General features: G+C 56.4%; 4 protein-coding genes across 9 annotated transcripts in view; 1 reads left to right on the top strand and 3 right to left on the bottom strand.

The window, feature by feature from the left end:
- The window catches only part of PNKD (PNKD metallo-beta-lactamase domain containing), a 58,865-nt gene extending 56,308 nt beyond the window's left edge, over positions 1–2,557 (bottom strand). For 3 of the 5 annotated variants that reach the window (XM_045481214.1, XM_045481216.1, XM_045481217.1), the window contains exons 1-2: positions 2,458–2,555; positions 1,551–1,719 (exon numbers count right to left, since the gene is read on the bottom strand). In XM_045481214.1, coding sequence (XP_045337170.1) covers positions 1,551–1,719; positions 2,458–2,524 — 236 coding nt within the window. In that variant the 5' untranslated portion in view covers positions 2,525–2,555. Of the gene's footprint in view, positions 1–52; positions 451–1,550; positions 1,720–1,858; positions 2,015–2,457 lie in introns of those variants that run through there. The other 2 variants (XM_045481220.1, XM_045481221.1) reach the window with 2 other exon arrangements.
- A 302-nt stretch (positions 2,558–2,859) lies between these two features.
- On the top strand, positions 2,860–8,300 carry LOC123599457 (angio associated migratory cell protein). 2 transcript variants are annotated; one of them, XM_045481213.1, is made up of 11 exons: positions 2,860–3,092; positions 3,554–3,709; positions 4,378–4,497; positions 5,262–5,401; positions 5,655–5,799; positions 6,071–6,154; positions 6,490–6,605; positions 6,754–6,857; positions 7,010–7,100; positions 7,231–7,385; positions 7,837–8,300. In XM_045481213.1, exons 1-11 carry the CDS (start codon positions 2,972–2,974, stop codon positions 7,910–7,912), a joined length of 1,308 nt encoding a protein of 435 aa, XP_045337169.1. In that variant the 5' UTR covers positions 2,860–2,971; the 3' UTR covers positions 7,913–8,300. The 2 variants fall into 2 exon arrangements, with proteins under 2 accessions (XP_045337169.1, XP_045337168.1); XM_045481212.1 differs by having other exon boundaries at positions 2,886–3,092; positions 3,551–3,709.
- Positions 8,301–8,547: 247 nt separating this feature from the next.
- On the bottom strand, positions 8,548–11,853 carry GPBAR1 (G protein-coupled bile acid receptor 1). The gene is made up of 2 exons (XM_045481222.1): positions 11,397–11,853; positions 8,548–9,739 (listed from the first exon to the last, which is right to left on the bottom strand). The coding sequence occupies exon 2, from the start codon at positions 9,692–9,694 to the stop codon at positions 8,702–8,704; it is 993 nt and encodes a 330-aa protein (XP_045337178.1). The 5' UTR covers positions 9,695–9,739; positions 11,397–11,853; the 3' UTR covers positions 8,548–8,701.
- A 3,745-nt stretch (positions 11,854–15,598) lies between these two features.
- ARPC2 (actin related protein 2/3 complex subunit 2) overlaps positions 15,599–16,707 on the bottom strand; it is a 29,493-nt gene continuing 28,384 nt past the window's right edge. Inside the window, exon 11 of the mRNA XM_045481224.1 lies at positions 15,599–16,060. Within this exon, the coding sequence (XP_045337180.1) occupies positions 16,036–16,060 (25 nt within the window). The 3' untranslated portion in view covers positions 15,599–16,035. The remainder of the gene's footprint in view (positions 16,061–16,707) is intronic.

Raw genomic sequence — 16,707 nt, 5'->3', positions numbered from 1 at the left:
AAGCCCTCCCTCTGCCCCTCCCATCCCAAGGGAATCACAAGCCCAGTCCTGGTTCCTTTCGGCTCAAAACACTTAATAACTTTATTTGCCTTTGGCTGGCTTCTCCAGAGGGGTGGGGTAGGGGCTGGCAGCAGCCTGGGCATCAGGCGCCCTCTGGTGGACCTCACAGGCAAGGACCAGAATCACGGCCAAACCCAAAGGACTTTGCGCTCTGGAGGCCACAGTCAATTCGGTCTAGGGGAGGGTTGCAGTGTTCCTCAGGCTTGCACCCCCGACCCGGCTTCAGGAGACGGGGCATGGTGGGAGGAGGCCCTGAACCTCTGGCTCTCATACTCGCCCGTGTTGGATGCCCGCATGTTCTGCCGAGCCTTCATCTGCTTCAAACGGTCCTTGTCCACTTCCCGCTTGGTGAGGATGAAGAGGAGGACACCACAGGGGAAGCCGATGGCCCTAGGGGTGGGGAGATGTGCATGGGGTTTGGGGAGGGGCCAGGCCTGAGCCAGTGGAGCTGGGGGAATCTCATTCCAGCTTCATCGATGACACGCACACTGCAATACCTCTTGTGTCTATGCAGCCTCTGCACTGGCTGCTGGAGGGTCCCAAGCAAATCAGAGCCTGCTGCTGCACTGCTTAAGACTCTGTAACAGCGCTCCGTCACTTTCTGGCCAAATCCAAACTCCCAGGCACAGCACCAAAAGCCCAGTGTGGTGGGTCTCTGTCCACCTTTCCATTCCTCTCCCCTATAGCTTGACACTCCTCAACACGAGTCCCGCAATCCTGCCATACTGACTCTGCAAGGGTCTCCACACAGCCCATCCTCTTTCCTTCTCCAAGTGTTGGCAAAGTTTCCCTCTACCTTAACTGCCCCACATCCCCTCCCAGGCTCCCCCTCTTAATCTCAGTAACCGCTACTTGGGAGACACTTTGGTGTGGGGGAAAGGGCATGGAGTCACAAGACCTGGTGAGAATCCCACCTCTGAGCCTCAGTTCCCTCCTGTGAAACAAGACGTAATTTTTGTAATGCTTTTTGTTTTTTGTATTTAGGGGATGTACTATTTATCTCAGAAAAGCTAAAACGTTACACTGTAAAGTACCGGCACACCTGAGGTGTGGAAAAATATGTTAATGTCCCTCTCCTTTCTTTTTAATATTGACCAACCACACATATTAAGGCCAGAGTCAGATCCAAATAATGATGTATTGAACACCTTGTAGATGCTACTTATACACCTAATGTAATCTCACACGATCTCAATGAAAGGTCTCAACTGGGTTTCACCCCAAGCTCCCAAAAGAGAGAATGAGGCCAGGGGCCCAAATTCACATCAGATTAGCTCAGCATACTACACAGAAAGCCCACTGTCTCTCCAATTCCACATACTTTCCCAACTCCCCTGCCCCATTCCTCTGAGATTCCAGTCCTCACACCAAGCAATTCTGTCCCCACAACCTTGGATTCAACTCACCACCTGAAACTTAAGAGAAGTTTCTGGGTCCCACCTCCCCTGTGCCACTCCCCATTGGTGGGCAAAGAGTTAACTGAAACTCACCAGGCTAGTCCCACAGCTTTCATGGGGTTCTTGCCCCTCTTTCTGGGAATGTATTCCAGCTCAGGGGATAGGGGCTCAGGCTCCTCCTTGCACTCTGGGGAGCTGTGGCTTTGCAGCGCCCGGGTCCTGTTCTGGGAGGCCTTGTTAGCTGTGGCTCCTGAGAGGATCCCTGTGGATGGAAGGAAGAAAGGTCAGTAAGAGAGGATGAGAAGAAAGCCCGCGGGAGGAAGGGGAGTGACTGCAGTTTGGAGTAACAAGTGCCAGGGAGAATCCAAAGGGAAATGGGAAAATTGCCATCGAGGTGGCACCTTTGGAAGCCACTTCCACGTCACTGCGGGCTCATCACCCTGGTGCCAGGAGAACGAGCTTCGTTGTTCTTCATCTGCTCAGACGACAGGATGTGAAGGACTGCAGTGGGACTCACATAAGACGTATGAAGGAAATCCGAGAAAAAGGTTTTCAAACTGCAGAATGTTAGCACTGGGAGCTTAAAGGTAGTCTACTCCATCCCCTCATTTTATAGAAGAGGAAACCGAAGCCCCGAAAGATGAACTGCTTCGCCCAAGGTCAAACTGCTAATTATCCGGGGCTAGAACCCAAGCCTCCTGAATTCCAGGGCTCTTTCCTCTGCACTGCGGTGAGTGTGAAACACCTGGAGCGCGGGAGTCTAAAAGGCTTCCTCGGAGCTCCCTCTCGCAGCATGACCCTAGAGGTGTCGTGTAACTTGAAGGCAGGGGGATGGACTGGGTGACCTCTAGAGAGCATCTTTTAGCCCCCAGACTCTTTATGATCCTGCAGAGGGGTGCGGGCAGGAACCGACAGCCATGACCTCCTGCTATCGTTGGTCGGGATGTATAAAAAGGGGGACCCCCTGCAGTCCTGCCCTCCCCGGGGTCCCTCTCCTTACCCCGGAGGACGCGGGCATTTCTCGCCCCCCGGCCCTTCAGCGCCGTAGCAGCTACCACCGCCGCCATGTTCAGATCCCACCCCCCTTCACCGCGCTCCCCGCCGGGAATTGTAGTTTGCGTAAGGGGCCTCCCCCGCTCCTTCCGTCCTGCCTACAGACCAGAAACTACAACTCCCAGAAGCCCACGAGGGTACCCAGGAGAACTACTCTTCCCAGGAGACCCCGGAGGCGCGCACGCTCGCTTGTTTCCCTCCTGTTGGAGGCGGAGCCAGGCCGGGCGGAGTTTGGATTCTCTCTGCCACGCCCCGTCCCCTTCTCCCAACTCTGCCCTGTGATTGGTGAGTCAGCCAGTCAGCCCCCTTCGCTATTGGCCTAACGGCCGCCGCTCTTCCTGCCGGAGAGTCGCTTACGCCTACTTCCTCCCGGGAGGAGGGGCTCGAGTTCCGCGTCGTCGCGCAGAGCTGACTCTGGGAGGCGTTTGGGCCCAAAGAAGTGGATCGGCCGCTTGCGCCGCATGGAGTCCGAATCCGAGAGCGGGGCCGCTGCTGACACCCCTCCACTGGAGACCCTAAGCTTCCATGGTGATGAGGAGATTATCGAGGTGGTAGAACTGGATCCTGGTCCGCCGGACCCAGGTGAGAACTGCCGCTCCTCAGGCCGTGGGACAGGAGGCTCTCACCCCTGGCCTCTGACCCCTGCTTCCCCCCTCTCCCTTCCCCTCCCCACCGGTCATTCCTACCGACCTCCTTCGCCCTTCCCCCCTGCCCTACCCCCACACTTAGTTCTCAGGCCTGGCAGGGGTGGGGGTTCCCCTGACGCCTCCTCTGGCCCTTCCCCTCACACACCCCCTTCCCATCATCCCCTCGGTCCTCCCTTCTTACACTGTCTCTGGCCAACCCCAGGTCCTCAGACCTCTCCTGTCTTCCGTCCCAGATGCCCCCTCCTCCCTGCGGCTTCTCGCCCCCGCTTCACCCTGGCTGCCTGACCTCAGCCGACCCTCTTGCTGCACGCCAGCGTCAGGCCTCCCCACACCTCTCCCCTGCCCTCTTTCTTATTGCCTGCCGAGCCCCATCTTTTAACCCTCTCCCCGAAGCAGATGATCTGGCCCAAGAGATGGAAGATGTGGACTTTGAAGAAGAGGAAGAAGAGGAAGAGGGCAACGAGGAGGGCTGGGTTCTGGAACCCCAGGAAGGGGTGGTCGGCAGCATGGAGGGCCCAGATGATAGCGAAGTCACCTTTGCATTGCACTCAGGTAGGTCTCTGAGGAGATCCGTCAGAAACTCAGTGCAGGTGGGCATTTGAACATCAGACACCTGCTCTGTACGGAGCATTAGAAGGGACGTGGAGGTGGGGAAACAGACGGGCCTGGAGCTCACACTGTGATGGAATGGGAGAGAGCGTGGCTCCTGAGCCAGCCGAGACACCTGGGTTCCCATCCTCCTGTGGCTGCTTACTGACTTACGATTTTTATTAATCTCTCTGGGTCTTAGTTTCTTTTCAGAAAATTACCCTGTTGTAAATTAGGGATGATAGTACCTTTTTGAGCGCATTTTATATAATCTTTTCCAATATTAGCTCTTAATAAGGTAAGTCACACGGTGCTGTCCCACTCTGTGCTCAGCCTGGTGGCAGCCCGTGCGGAGAATTGGAAGCCTTGCACATGTACACTCCTCTTGTCTATGCACGAGTCTGGGGTAGTGAAGGGGTCAGCCCTGGGGAGGGACTTGGGGCTTGGCAAGCTTTTGGAGGGATTTCTTCAACAACCTGATGTTTGAAACTTCGAAGCACTTGGATGCGCCCTTCATTTCCAGGAGGATATACATGCTGCTTTGGGTGGAACGGGGTGGGCTTCCTGAAGGTTCTAAAGGACAGAACCTTAGCGGGGAGCCCTGTTCATTTATGGAATATCTCTTGGGACAGCATCCGTGTTTTGCGTGAGCCTGGACCCTAAGACCAACACCTTGGCGGTGACAGGGGGTGAAGACGACAAAGCTTTCGTGTGGAGGCTCAGTGATGGGGAGCTTCTCTTTGAGTGTGCAGGTGAGGGGCGCGGGTGAGGTCGTGTTCCTGTAGCGGTCTTAGGGGGCTAGCCTGCAGTGGTTGTGCACCCAGTAGCCATTTAGTGGGCCCCACTTTGTGCCAGCTCTGTGCTGGGCCTGAGGCTCTCAAAGCAGAGTAACTTTGTCTGTCTTGGGCACTGCGGAGGGAGCCACTGTTGGCCAGAGGAGGGTGGGAAAGGTCTGGGAGGAGGTAGCACTGGTGTGGGAATATTTATTTCTTTATCTGTTTGATTTAAGAACTTTTTTAAAGTTTATTTATTTATTTTGAGAGAGAGACGGAGACAGCGTGCACAGCGGAGGGACAGAGAGAGAGGGAGAGAGAGAGAATCCTGAGCAGGCTCTGTGCTGCCTGCGCAGAGTCAGACGCGGGGCTCGAACCCACGAAACTGTGAGATCATGACCTGAGCTGAAACCAAGAATCAGACGCTCAACCGACTGAGCCACCCAGGCGCCCTGGTGTGAGAATAGTTAGGCAGAGAGGAGGAGTGGGTATTTTGGGCAGAGGTGTGGAGTGGACAGTGTGGGCAGGACATAGGCCGGGCTAGGCATGGTTGAGTGGGAAGCCAGCGTTCGCCCCTGAGGAGATCTGGGGGTATCGACTCCTGGAGTGGCAGTGAGTTTGATCACCTGTTATGGTGGGGTGGTGAGACTCACTCTTCTTTTCTACCAAGCTGGTCCTTTCTGGGGGCGAGACACCTGGGAACCCTGATGTTTTCCTCTCTTTCTGCCTACTTTCCCTTGCAGGCCATAAAGACTCGGTTACTTGTGCTGGTTTCAGCCACGACTCTACCCTAGTGGCCACAGGGGACATGAGTGGCCTCTTGAAAGTGTGGCAGGTGGACACCAAGGAGGAGGTCTGGTCCTTTGAAGCAGGAGATCTGGAGGTGAGATCATCAGAGTGGTGTTCAGCTACGTGGGGCCTCGGGTAGAGAGTGAGAACTTGGGGGTCCGGTCTGGCCTTTACCAGACCAAGCCAGCTATAAGCCAGTGCGCTCCCAGGGTGCCTTGAGCAAGGGCGTCTGTGTCTGTTCCCTGTGCCGTCCGTGCTGACCTTGGAAGCAGGGGCAGCTTGGGTGGAGCTTATAGGACAGGCTCCTGGGTGGAATGGGGCGACAGGGTGATTTCCTCTCTGTCCAGTGGATGGAATGGCACCCTCGGGCACCTGTCCTACTGGCGGGCACGGCTGATGGCAACGCCTGGATGTGGAAGGTCCCAAACGGTGACTGCAAGACCTTCCAAGGTCCCAACTGCCCAGCTACCTGTGGCCGAGTCCTCCCTGATGGTAAGTCTTGGGTGCGGAGAGGTGGGATCCAGGTTTACTCACCTTCCTGGGCTCCTTCCCAAGCCGTGGCCTGCAGACTCCACGGCCTGCTGTCTGGAGCAGGGACCCAGACCCCAGAGCAGGACCGCTTCCCTTTTCCTACCCCGAACTCGGTTTTCTCCACTAGTCCCTGGGGCAGCATCTGTTCCCTTACTTTCTCATCTCCCTGCCCCCCCTTGCTGGGTGTGCCTGGGGGTGCTTTCTCTCTCCGTCTGTGCCTGTGGCCCTCCAGGCAAGAGAGCTGTGGTCGGCTATGAAGATGGCACCATCAGGATCTGGGACCTGAAGCAGGGAAGCCCAATCCATGTATTAAAAGGTATCCAAGGGGCACCTGGGTGGCTCAGTCGGTTAAGCGTCCGGCTTTGTGTCAGGTCATGATCTCATGGTCTGTGAGTTCGAGCCGCACGTCGGGGTCTGTGCAGACAGCTCAGAGCCTGGAGCCTGCTTCAGATTCTGTGTCTCCCTCTCTCTCTGCCCCTCCTTCCACTTGCGCTGTCTCTGTCGCTCTCAAAAATGAATAAATATTAAAATAAATAAGTAAATAAAAGCATCCAAGGCAGGGGAAGGGTTAACTGGGCCTCTGTGGAGAAGACCTGGGGCAGGACTCAGGGGCTGGGAGAAAGCCTGACTTAGCCATCTGCTCCATCCTAGGGACTGAGGGTCACCAGGGCCCTCTGACCTGTGTCGCCACCAACCAGGACGGCAGCCTGATCCTAACTGGCTCTGTGGACTGCCAGGCCAAGCTGGTCAGTGCCACCACCGGCAAGGTGAGTGCGACCTGGAGCCTGGCTGTTAGGCTCTGCTTTCTGTGTCTTCCTCTTCCTCTCTGATTATTCTCTCGGCCCCTTTCCCGTTGCCTTTCCGCCTTCCAGTCAGCCTTCCTCCGATCCTCTGATTCTCTCCCGTGACTTACAGGTAGTGGGTGTTTTCAGACCTGAAACCGTGGCCTCCCAGCCCAGCGTGGGAGAAGGGGAGGAGAGCGAGTCCAATTCTGTGGAGTCCTTGGGCTTCTGCAGCGTGTGAGTGAGAGAAAGGCCTCGGCCTGGAGCCAAAGGCAGCTGGGGAGAAGGGGGCTTGGTGAGAGGTGCCTGGGCTGGGGAACCGGGGAGGAGTGAAGAGTGCGCGAGTCCAGGTCCCTCTGCGAGCCTTCGTGGTTCTCTTCTCTGCCCAGGATGCCTCTTGCAGCTGTTGGCTACCTGGACGGGACCTTGGCCATCTATGACTTGTCTACACAGACTCTTAGGCACCAGTGTCAGCACCAGGTACAGGCCGCCCGCAGCTATGGCTGTGGCTCTCTCCTCCCCTCCTCCCTCCATGAGGCGGGTGGGGGCACACGCCTGTCAGCTTTCCCGCCCCTGACTTCCGCTGTGTCTCTGTCGTACCCTGGCATAGTCGGGCATCGTGCAACTGCTGTGGGAGGCAGGCACCGCCGTGGTTTACACTTGCAGCCTGGACGGCATCGTGCGCCTCTGGGACGCTCGGACCGGCCGCTTGCTTACTGACTACCGGGGCCACACGGCCGAGATCCTGGACTTTGCCCTCAGCAAGTAAGTGAATTGGGCAAGGGCTAGAGTCTCCTTGTGTACTCGGAAGGTGGGAATAGCACATGGGGGGCCATAGGGTCCTTGGGGTGCGGGAGGGGATTCCTGAGGGAAGCTGGGAGCCAAGGCCTGGTGGTGGCTTGTGAGGCAGAAGTGCTGGGCAGCCTGAGGGAGTTGTCACTTCGGGTTGACAGTGACGTACCTGGGGCCTCACGTCTCGGTTCCGGGGCTAAGGGGCGGGGATCGTCTCCCTCGCTGCTGCGGCTCTTTTCTGATCCCCTGACGGATGGCTGATCCAGATGTGTTCAGTCGATGTGGGCCCAGCAGCCCGGCGCCAGGCACTACTGATCTAGAATTGAGGATGCACTGGAGGAGACCAGCCGAGGGCCTCTGGGTAGCAGGCTTGGGGCCGGGCCCAGGTCATTCCGTCCCATCGACCTGTGTTTTCTGTCCACAGAGATGCCTCCCTGGTGGTGACTACGTCAGGAGACCACAAAGCAAAAGTATTTTGTGTCCAGAGACCTGACCGCTAATGGCTGCAGCCTCTGCTCTGTGTCTGGTGTTGAGGGGTGAAGGGAGAACCCCACCAGCAGAGGTGGTAGGGTACGAGGGAAGAGGAGGGGGGGCCTCGGACTACTTTCCAACCCCTTCAAACTGACTTGCCCCCCTGTCCCCTCTCTTAAGAGACCCACCCCTTGGCCCCCCTACCCTCGCCCAGACCTGCGGACCCTTCAGAGGGGGGTCAGGCCTCTTTCTCTTTCACTTTCATTTGCTGGTGTGAGCCACGGGGGTGTGTGTTTGGACGTGGGGAGTAGGTCTCTGAGGTCCCCGTTCTTTCCCTTCCCAAGTCTCGGGGGGTGGAAAGGAGGAAGAGATATTAGTTACAGATTTTAAAAATGTAAATAAAATATACTTCCCAGAGATGGCGTGTGTGTGTGGATTTTGTGGCGCCTGGAAATGAGGAACCAGTCAGGGGCCTGTCAGGGTTGAGATTCGCTGCACAATCTGCTAGATTTCGAGGTATCTCAGCCCAGCCTCTCAGGCGGTGGCACGTGCTCCCCTCCGGGTGACTCGGTTGCAGTCTCCCTCGATGCACGTATGGCTTCAGTTTTTCTGCTGCTGTCCCACCTGCCTCCTTTTCTGAGATGTGGAATGAGATAACCATAAACCGGGTGGAAGGAGCTTTATTCCATCAGGGTGGGGTCAGATCAGGGCAGGTGTCTGATCCAGAGGCGTGGGGACAGAGAGGAGATGAGAAGAGATAGGTGCGGTGGCCGAGATGGACGGGCTGCTTTTCGTAGGAGCGAGCGGAGGCCCTTCCCCTAGTTCAAGTCGAGGTCCACGCTGCTTTGGCTGCTGGTGTGGTAGGCAGTGCCAGGGCCGGGGCCGCTCTGGGAGGCTCTTCCCCGCAGCACCTGAAGCCACCTCTGGGCGGCCGCCCTCCAGGGGGCCGTGTAGCGCTGGTCACCCAGCCCCATGGCCACGGGCACGGCTGCCGCACTGGCGCTGCCCAGCGAGATGAGGGACAACAGAGTTCCGGGCCCCAGCGGCGGGCGCTGCTCGTAGGCCAGGACCGAGAGGAGCAGGGTGGCCACGTAGGGCCCCCAGCACAGCCCGAAGAGCAGCGTGGCCCCGGCCTGCGCCCTCGCCTGCCTCCAGGTAAGGGCCCGGGCCAGGGCTGAGGGCGCGCCGCGGCACACTGCCCGCTCCAGGCGGCGGATGTCCTGCAGCTGGCGGTGGGCGGTGGCCAACACGCGGGCGCAGAGAAGGGCGGCAGCCCCCACGGCAGGCAGCAGGAGCCCGTAGACTTCGAGGTAGAGGTAGGGGGCTGGGAAGACAGCCTGGGAGCTGCAGTTGGCGCCGGGGGCCCAGTGGTTCCAGCCCAGAGCAGGCAGGCTGGCAAAGAGCAGGGGGCCAGCCCAGGTGAGGAGCAGGGCCAGCCGCGTGCTCCCGCGGGGCCGCAGGGGCCGCAGCACCGCCATGTAGCGTTCGCCGTGCACCAGCAGGAGGTTGGCGAGCAGGGAGAGGAAGGAGAAGTTGGGCGCCAAGTAGAGGAAGAGGCACGACCAGTAGCCCCGGCGGCTCTGGCTCCAGAGGCCGGGCAGCGCGGGCAGCGCCAGCCCGGTGAGCAGCCCGGCCAGCAGCAGGCTCAGGAAGAAGCAGCCAGAGGGTGGGCTGCGCAGGTGCCGGTCCCTGGCGATGCCCAAGGCCAGGAGCAGGTTAGCAGCGACGATGAGGCTTGCCAGGGCCAGGGAGAGCCCCAAGGCCCCCACGGGGATGGGGCTGGGCACCTCCCTGGTGCCGTTGGGTGTCATCTTGGGCCTGGGGACGGGGGAGGCCTGGAGCAGCCGCCAGCATGCCTGGATGGAAAACGGCAGCCAAAATTAGGGGGTGCTGCACATGCAACCAGAGGTTGCACACCCACAGACTGCGGGCCTTATCTTGTTTGTTGATACGCATTTTTTTTTTTTTTTCCATCAGTGGCTGATTAAAAAGTTACATAAAAATTCTTACTTCTGGCTTCTCTTCAAAAGTCCTGTCCAGCAACAAGTATGTCCTGCAGGGTAGCACCAGCTAGAGCTGACCAGTTCCCCATCCTGCCGTGTTGGCCATGGCTACTTTCCGTCTGACCCCCCCTCAGGGCAGCTGTGTCTATGCCTCCGGTTAGACTGAAAAGCCAACCCACCCAGCCCCAGAGCCCCGAAGCATCTCTGGATCCACAAGGCAAGACCTCTAAATCAGCCAACAGGGAGGTCTGGCTGGCGTGTAGTGGTCTTCTGGCCGGCCAACAGTTGAGAGCCCCTTTCAGGCTGGGCTGGGGCCAGTGCCAGGAGAGGGGTCCCTGTCCCTAGATGCTCACAGCCTGGTTGGCACCAGAGTATTAGGAGAGGGTGGGTTGCTGAGGGTTGCAGGGCGGGGGCAGGAGTGAGGCAGAGGCGGAGGCAAAGGCAGGGCCTGCTGAACGCTGGAGTTAGTGACAGGCCAGGGCCACGGGTGGCAGCAGCAAGCGGGGTACTCTGTCCCTTGCATCCCCTGCCCTGCCCCTCGGCCATCTTTGTAGCTGGTTACAGCTCAATGAGCAGCCTCCGGGTAGGACTTCCAGCCCATAAACTTGACTCATCCTCACCACACTAGCAACAGGGCCCTTCCTGGAACTGGAGGAGGAGAGGAGGGAGAGTGAAGATGCCAGCAGCAAGGAGGACACCCCGCCACGCCTCAGGGAGCTGAAGCTGAGCCCAGAGGAGGGGCAGGGGGAGCCGCGGGGCAGCCGGGGCAGGGCCTGGCCGTTCTGTGACTTTGATCTGTCCTTCTCCTTCCCTTTCTTGGCTCTGTGTTCTCGGCCCCCCTCCGACACCCCGGCTGCTGAGGCCACATCATGGGGAGGAAGAAGGGTCCTGGCCCCGGGGGAGCTCCTGCTGCTGTCAACCGGGGAGCAGCTGCTGTTGCTAGGATTAAGTCAACACGGAAAGGATTCCCAGCTGCCCCCACCCCCAGGTCATAGGAACCGAGGGCACCACCACCACCCTGAGCTCAGGAGATGCTGCCTTACTCCTCTTCCCAGTCCCCCTAGGCCCGCCAAGCCCCACCAGGCTGCTGCCCCTTTCCCCTCCCCTCAGCCTGTTTCCTCTTCCTCAACCTCCCCCACCCCTACCCCTTTTCTCTACCCAGGACATCCTTCCCTCTCTAGCAGGCCCTTTGGTTTCTGTTCCCTTTGTCCCCGCGCCACCAACTCTATGAAACTCCACGAGACCTCAGGGTCCGGTCCTTCCAACCTGGACTCTGGAGCTCCAGCTCCCAAGGACTCCCCTGGCGTGAGTCCCCACCCCTCCTCCACCAGTGCAGCGAGAAAGGCAGGGACAGCCCCAGGGCCACCTTCCCAGCAGAGTGCTGGCCCCATGACCTGCACCCCCTGGAGGCTCTGGTGGCTTTGGCCAAGGCAATGGCCTCTGAGGATCGGGGTCTGAGGTGTCCAGAAGAGGTTGGGTGCTGGGTGGGGGCAGGGGAGCAGCTACTCACATGGCTGTTGGGGACAGGTGTTGCTGGCCCGGTCTAGGCTTTCCTCAAGAGTGTCAGGGAGCTGCTGCAGGCAGGCCCGCAGGGCTTCTGGTGCTGTCTGGTGTCCCGGCCGGTGAGGGCATGGTGCCTCCACAACCCGGGGACAGCAGGGCCCCGGGCTCTCTGCTGCCCAGGCTCTGCCCCTGCCTGGGTTCTGGAGGGATGGAGCCGGGGCTGGTGGGGCTCAGCCCGGCCCCGCCCCTGGGGGTGGGACCCGGCACACCCAGAGCTGCTGACTGCGAGGCCTTCCCCTCTGAGTCCAGTGCCCTCTCCCTGTCCTGTGCCAGCGTGCCCCCTCTCCAGCCGCCAGCCATCTTCTACCTCAGGTCACCCAACTTGGAGCCATCATCCGCTAGCCTAGCTAATCTGAGAAATGCATCCCAGTTAATGAATAAAAATGGCTTTGTCCATCCCCCACTTCCTGTCCCAGCTAATACATTTACATTTTTATTGTATTTTTTAAACGTTTATTTATTTTTGAGAAAGAGCGTGAGTGGGGAGGGGCAGAGAGGGAGGGAGACACAGAATCCGAAGCAGGCTCCAGGCTCTGAGCTGTCAGCACAGAACCCAACGCGGGGTTCGAACTCACGAACTGTGAGATCATGACCTGAACTGGAGCTGGACACTTAACCGACCGAGCCACCGAGGAGCCCCAATACATTTACATTTTTAACCCCCTGGAGTGGCCATCCGGCTGACAGCACTTCCAGCTCCATGTCTGATGGTGGCAGTGGCAGGGGTGTTTGGAACTTTGCTCTCATCTGATCCCTTTCAGCTTATAAAAGCCAGCCTTGCCTTCTAGAACCTGGGGTCAGTCCACACTTTTCTTAACTACTTTGAGTCAAGTTCTGGGCTATGAGGTAAAAATGGCTCTGGGGGTGTGACACTGGGCAAGCTACCCCGGGGCCTCAATTTTCCCATCTGTAAAATGGGAACAAAGTGAAACCACCTCTCTGGGCTGCTGTGAGGAATATCACAGAGCAACATGTGTGGCTGCATATATTACAGTGCCTGACACTTAATGTGGGGTGGGGGTCTCAACAAATGATTCATTTCCTTCCGCTTCCACGATGATTAAGAGGCATGAGCTAGTGTTGGCATCAGAAAGCCTGGGTTTGAATCCCAGAATCCTGGCTGGGATCCTTTTTTTTTTTTTTTTTTCTTAATTTATGTGAACTTGGGCAAAGTACTAAAGCTCTTTTGTCTTAGTTTCCTCATCTGTAGAAAATATTGTGCTCACCTATTGTGAGACTAAGCGAGATAATGTGTGATGAGGATGAAGCGCTAGGCACACCAGCACGCAATGAAAAGCAGCTGCTATTAACATCTTAGGATTTCTGCCCTTCTCTGCATGTCCCTTCCTCCAGCCACCTGTATCCTCTAAGAAAGAACTCTGTAGAGAAAGGCAGAAAGACAGCTCGCGAAAAGCAAGAGGGGAAGGGTGCTTTTGCTCCAGAGAGACACTGGGGAAACCAGGTACAGGAGAGGAAGGGCAAGTTCAAGGCTAGGAAGACAAGAGGCATGATGCTCCAATTTTCACTTGTATCAGGTGAGGTCTTGGGGTGCTGGAGAGAAGCCAGTTACACCCCCTTGAGGCCTGAAGTGGGAGGGAGCAGGATGAAACTGTGAGAAAGCTGGAGATGAGCCATGAGGACAAAGACTTCCCTGCTCAAGAGCACAGGTAGACGGAGCCAGGGGACTTCTGTGCCCTCGGCGGGGGTGGTGGTGGGGTAGACCTGGGCTGAAGGTTGGGGGCCGAGGGGTCTAGCTCTGCCAATCCTGTACAGTGGTTGGGGGGACCTGGGGAGCAGAACTTCTGTTGGGACAAAAAGTGGGAGGAGGAAAGCATCCAGCCTCAAACCCATCCTCAAGGGAGCTGGCTGCCGGAGACTGGCTTACAGCAGCTGGCCCTCAGACCCACGCTATCTGGTCGAGCAGAAGTCAGAGGCTCTGGGAGAGTTCAGCCTGGGGCCTGGGCAGAAGTGGGTGTGGGGCCCCTCAAATACTGGATTGCCAGGAATAAACAGACGTCTTTCTGTTCCCAGCCATGGCCTCCTCCCTACGAGATCCAGGATGTCTGTGTTTCTTCTCTGCTGCTTTGTCTAAACATTGTGTGTGGGATGACGTACGAAGGGGACATCTTAGGCCATGGGAGCTGGGAAGCCTGGGTTCTGTCCCCACTCAGCCCTCTCTCTTCCTTACTGGACCATCCAGTCCTTCTCTGCTTCCCCATCAGTCTCTGGCCAGGACTCATCCCCAGCCTCCCCTAGGCCCACAGGAGGGCTCTGGTACAGGTGGTTTCCAGATGCTTCATTCCAGCTGCAGGCTGGAGAGCCCTCTTCGTGGTCCTCATTCTTTTCCTCAGGTAGAGCCTAGGTCAAGGGGCCAAATCCCACCAGGGAATCCTCCTGGGCCTCCTCCATTCACTCTATCCCTTGGGATATTTGAAGCTCTTTGCTGACCCTCGGTGCCTGGGACTGGGTGGATGCGGTATGCGAGGGCTGGGGGTACTCACCAACTGGATGAATGGAAGTGACAGGGCACTGGGGTTTCCTGGACCCTGGCTGGCCTCCAGAAGCCACTGTCAAAACTTCACTCCCTGTAGACAAGAGCAGACGAGCCCTTGGGAGCCACCGGGCATAATCCTGGCCAGGATCTTGGCCTCAGAAAACCCTAAGTCAGGTCTACGGGCAGAAGAAACCCTGGTCCTTCCTGTTAGGGTTAAACCAGATTCTCCACGGCTCCCTAAAAGCCACAGACACTGGTGATTTTAGGTGATCTCCAGAAGGGGGTAGCATTGCTTGAACTCAAAACAGCCCCCAGAGCAGACCCAGGCTTGGGTCTTTAGCCTCACTGTTGAGACGGTCTTAACTTCCAATGAGACCAAAGGGAACTGAAATGGCAACTAAGTGCCAGTTCCCCGTAAGAGGGCTGCTGCTGCAGTCAATAGGTGTTCCGCCCACCAGAAACAGGTGACAAGGGCCCAGTCCCACCAGGGCCAGCATTCCGCAGGGCCCACATTTGTTGGGATGGGCACTTAGCTACGTCCTGAGCTAAGAGTCCTGATTCAGTGAAGTCCAGATGACTGAATGACACGTAGCTTTCAGATTTCTTGACTGTGACCACAGTTAAGAGGACGTTTTTCGTGTATACAACTAAAACACAACCCAAAGTCAGTACTTACCCTTAAGAAATGTCGTGCACTCCGATCCATGCCATCCCATTAAAAACGCTGGTGATGAAGTTACACACATGAGAGGCACACACAGAAACACACAAGGCACACATATACACACGTGTGCACGTGCATGAGAATGGCCAGGACTGTGTCTACGACCTCGTCCTGGTGGTGACACCGTGCTACAGTCCTACGAGATGTTGCCACTAGGGGGAGCTGGGTGAAGTGTATACAGGATTTCTGTATTGCTTCTTGTAACTGCATATGAGCCTACAATGATCTCAAACCCGTCTAGGAAATAAAAAAGTCAGGAGTTCACAATTCATTAATGGGTCTCAAACCAGTTTGAAACGTACCGCACTAGGTGGAGACAAGTTAGAAGGGAAAGCAAAAAGCTAGAAACAATTTGGCTGGCCCTCAGATCATTTCAGGTACTCAGAAAATTCTCCTGATGATTCTTTACCACGCTAGCTTTCAGTTGAACTGATTTGATTTTGGGGATCAGCATACTTTGCTAGGCTCTCTACTGAGCATCTCCCAAAGTGAATTTTGTGGAGGGCCCGTCTTTTGGGTTGTTGTGTGAGAAGAGAAACAGTGGCCAGTTGGTCTGCATTAGGTCCACACCTTGATACCCATCAATGTCCTGCAGAAGAACACAGGCCATGGAACACATTCTGGGAATGCTGTGCATTACTCATGATAAGAGTAAGCCAGAAACACTTTAATATAACTGTCCCAGGCCCAGTAGCTTCTTGGCCACAGCCAGACAGACTTAGTAACAAAGCTATACAGGAAACAGGTTCAAGTTTATTCAGAAACGCCAACCAAGAGCTCACTAGCCAGCCATTCTCTCTCTCCTCTAAGGCGGGCCGAGGCACTCCTGAAAGTAAGGTTTTCCAGATTGGGTTTGTAGGCTCAAGGGTAGTGCCACGTGTACCCTCCTCTCTCTTTTGGACTCAGTCTAGAAACCCAGCAAATTCTCACGTAAGATAGAAAGATTTTCTTTATTAATGACCCCAACCGTATTTCTTTAGATACAGGAGTTTTGAACTCAAATACTTAGGAGAAAACAAGTTAAGATTGCATTATCCTGCAACTCATTACCAGTAACATATTGCAAAGCGAAACAGCTTGGAAAACAGGGGGGAAGGCAAGGAGAGTGAGGGAGGGAAGATAAAGAAAAGGAATTAAGTTGATCAAGTGGAATTCTTTTTTTTTTTCTTTTTTTAATTCTTGAGAACTATGAAGTCCTTGCAAGCACAGCTCGTTTCTGCAGATTATTTTCCAAACGTGTACAAAATGGAACCAAAACGGAGAATCCCTTAAGAACCTGAAGAGGTGCAACGGTAAAAGCTACGATTATCCAGTAGCAAGTGTTCCAGCCTTCAGTTGCCAGCCGCCTCCTCTTCCCGTTCCCAAGAGTTAGCGGGATGAAAACGTCTTCCCCCTTCAAAAGCAGAGAGAAGTGTGAGGGTCTCTGGGTCCCCTTTCCTGCCACCCCACACTCCTGGACTAGGGATGACATCCGAGAGAGAGGACGTCTAGGCCCGGAACAAGACCCAGCTCGGAGAGTTTCGTCAGCTCCTCGTGCTGAATACTCTGGGGTCCCGGGTAGCATCTGTGCCAAGCCCACAAGGGCATTAAATGTACCAAGTGAGATGGGAGGATCCCTTGCCCACAATTTCTGGATGGCCTAGACCAACCTGAATCTCAGACTGGGCTCAACCCTCTTCTTGGTCGAGAGCTCAGGCTCCTCCTGCACAGCTTGTACCTTTTCGGGCTCGTGGACAGCAGTCCCTTACATTTTTCACCATGGGAGCAAGATGCTCAAACTTTCCAAGTACAGGCACTTTGTGTTGCCATGTGGGGCCATATCCCAGGGTTACAGAACACTCGCCTGACGTTAGGCTCCTGAGTCCTGGTGCTCTGTTCTGTCCCACCTAGTATTTCTCCGAAGGGCCAGCTTTGGGAACAGGCTGCTTCCCAAAGACAGAAGTTATTTGGTAAAGCAGCCTGGAAGCTGGGGTTGAGAAAGATGGAAAACTGGGGCAAAGATATGGGGGCTAAAATTTCCTGCCTTGAACATCTTACCCC

This window comes from Leopardus geoffroyi, chromosome C1 (genome assembly GCF_018350155.1).
Source record: "Leopardus geoffroyi isolate Oge1 chromosome C1, O.geoffroyi_Oge1_pat1.0, whole genome shotgun sequence".
NCBI classification, from domain to species: Eukaryota; Metazoa; Chordata; class Mammalia; order Carnivora; family Felidae; genus Leopardus; species Leopardus geoffroyi.
Note: the sequence above shows the minus strand (reverse complement) of the source record. Positions and strands in the feature narration are given on the sequence as shown.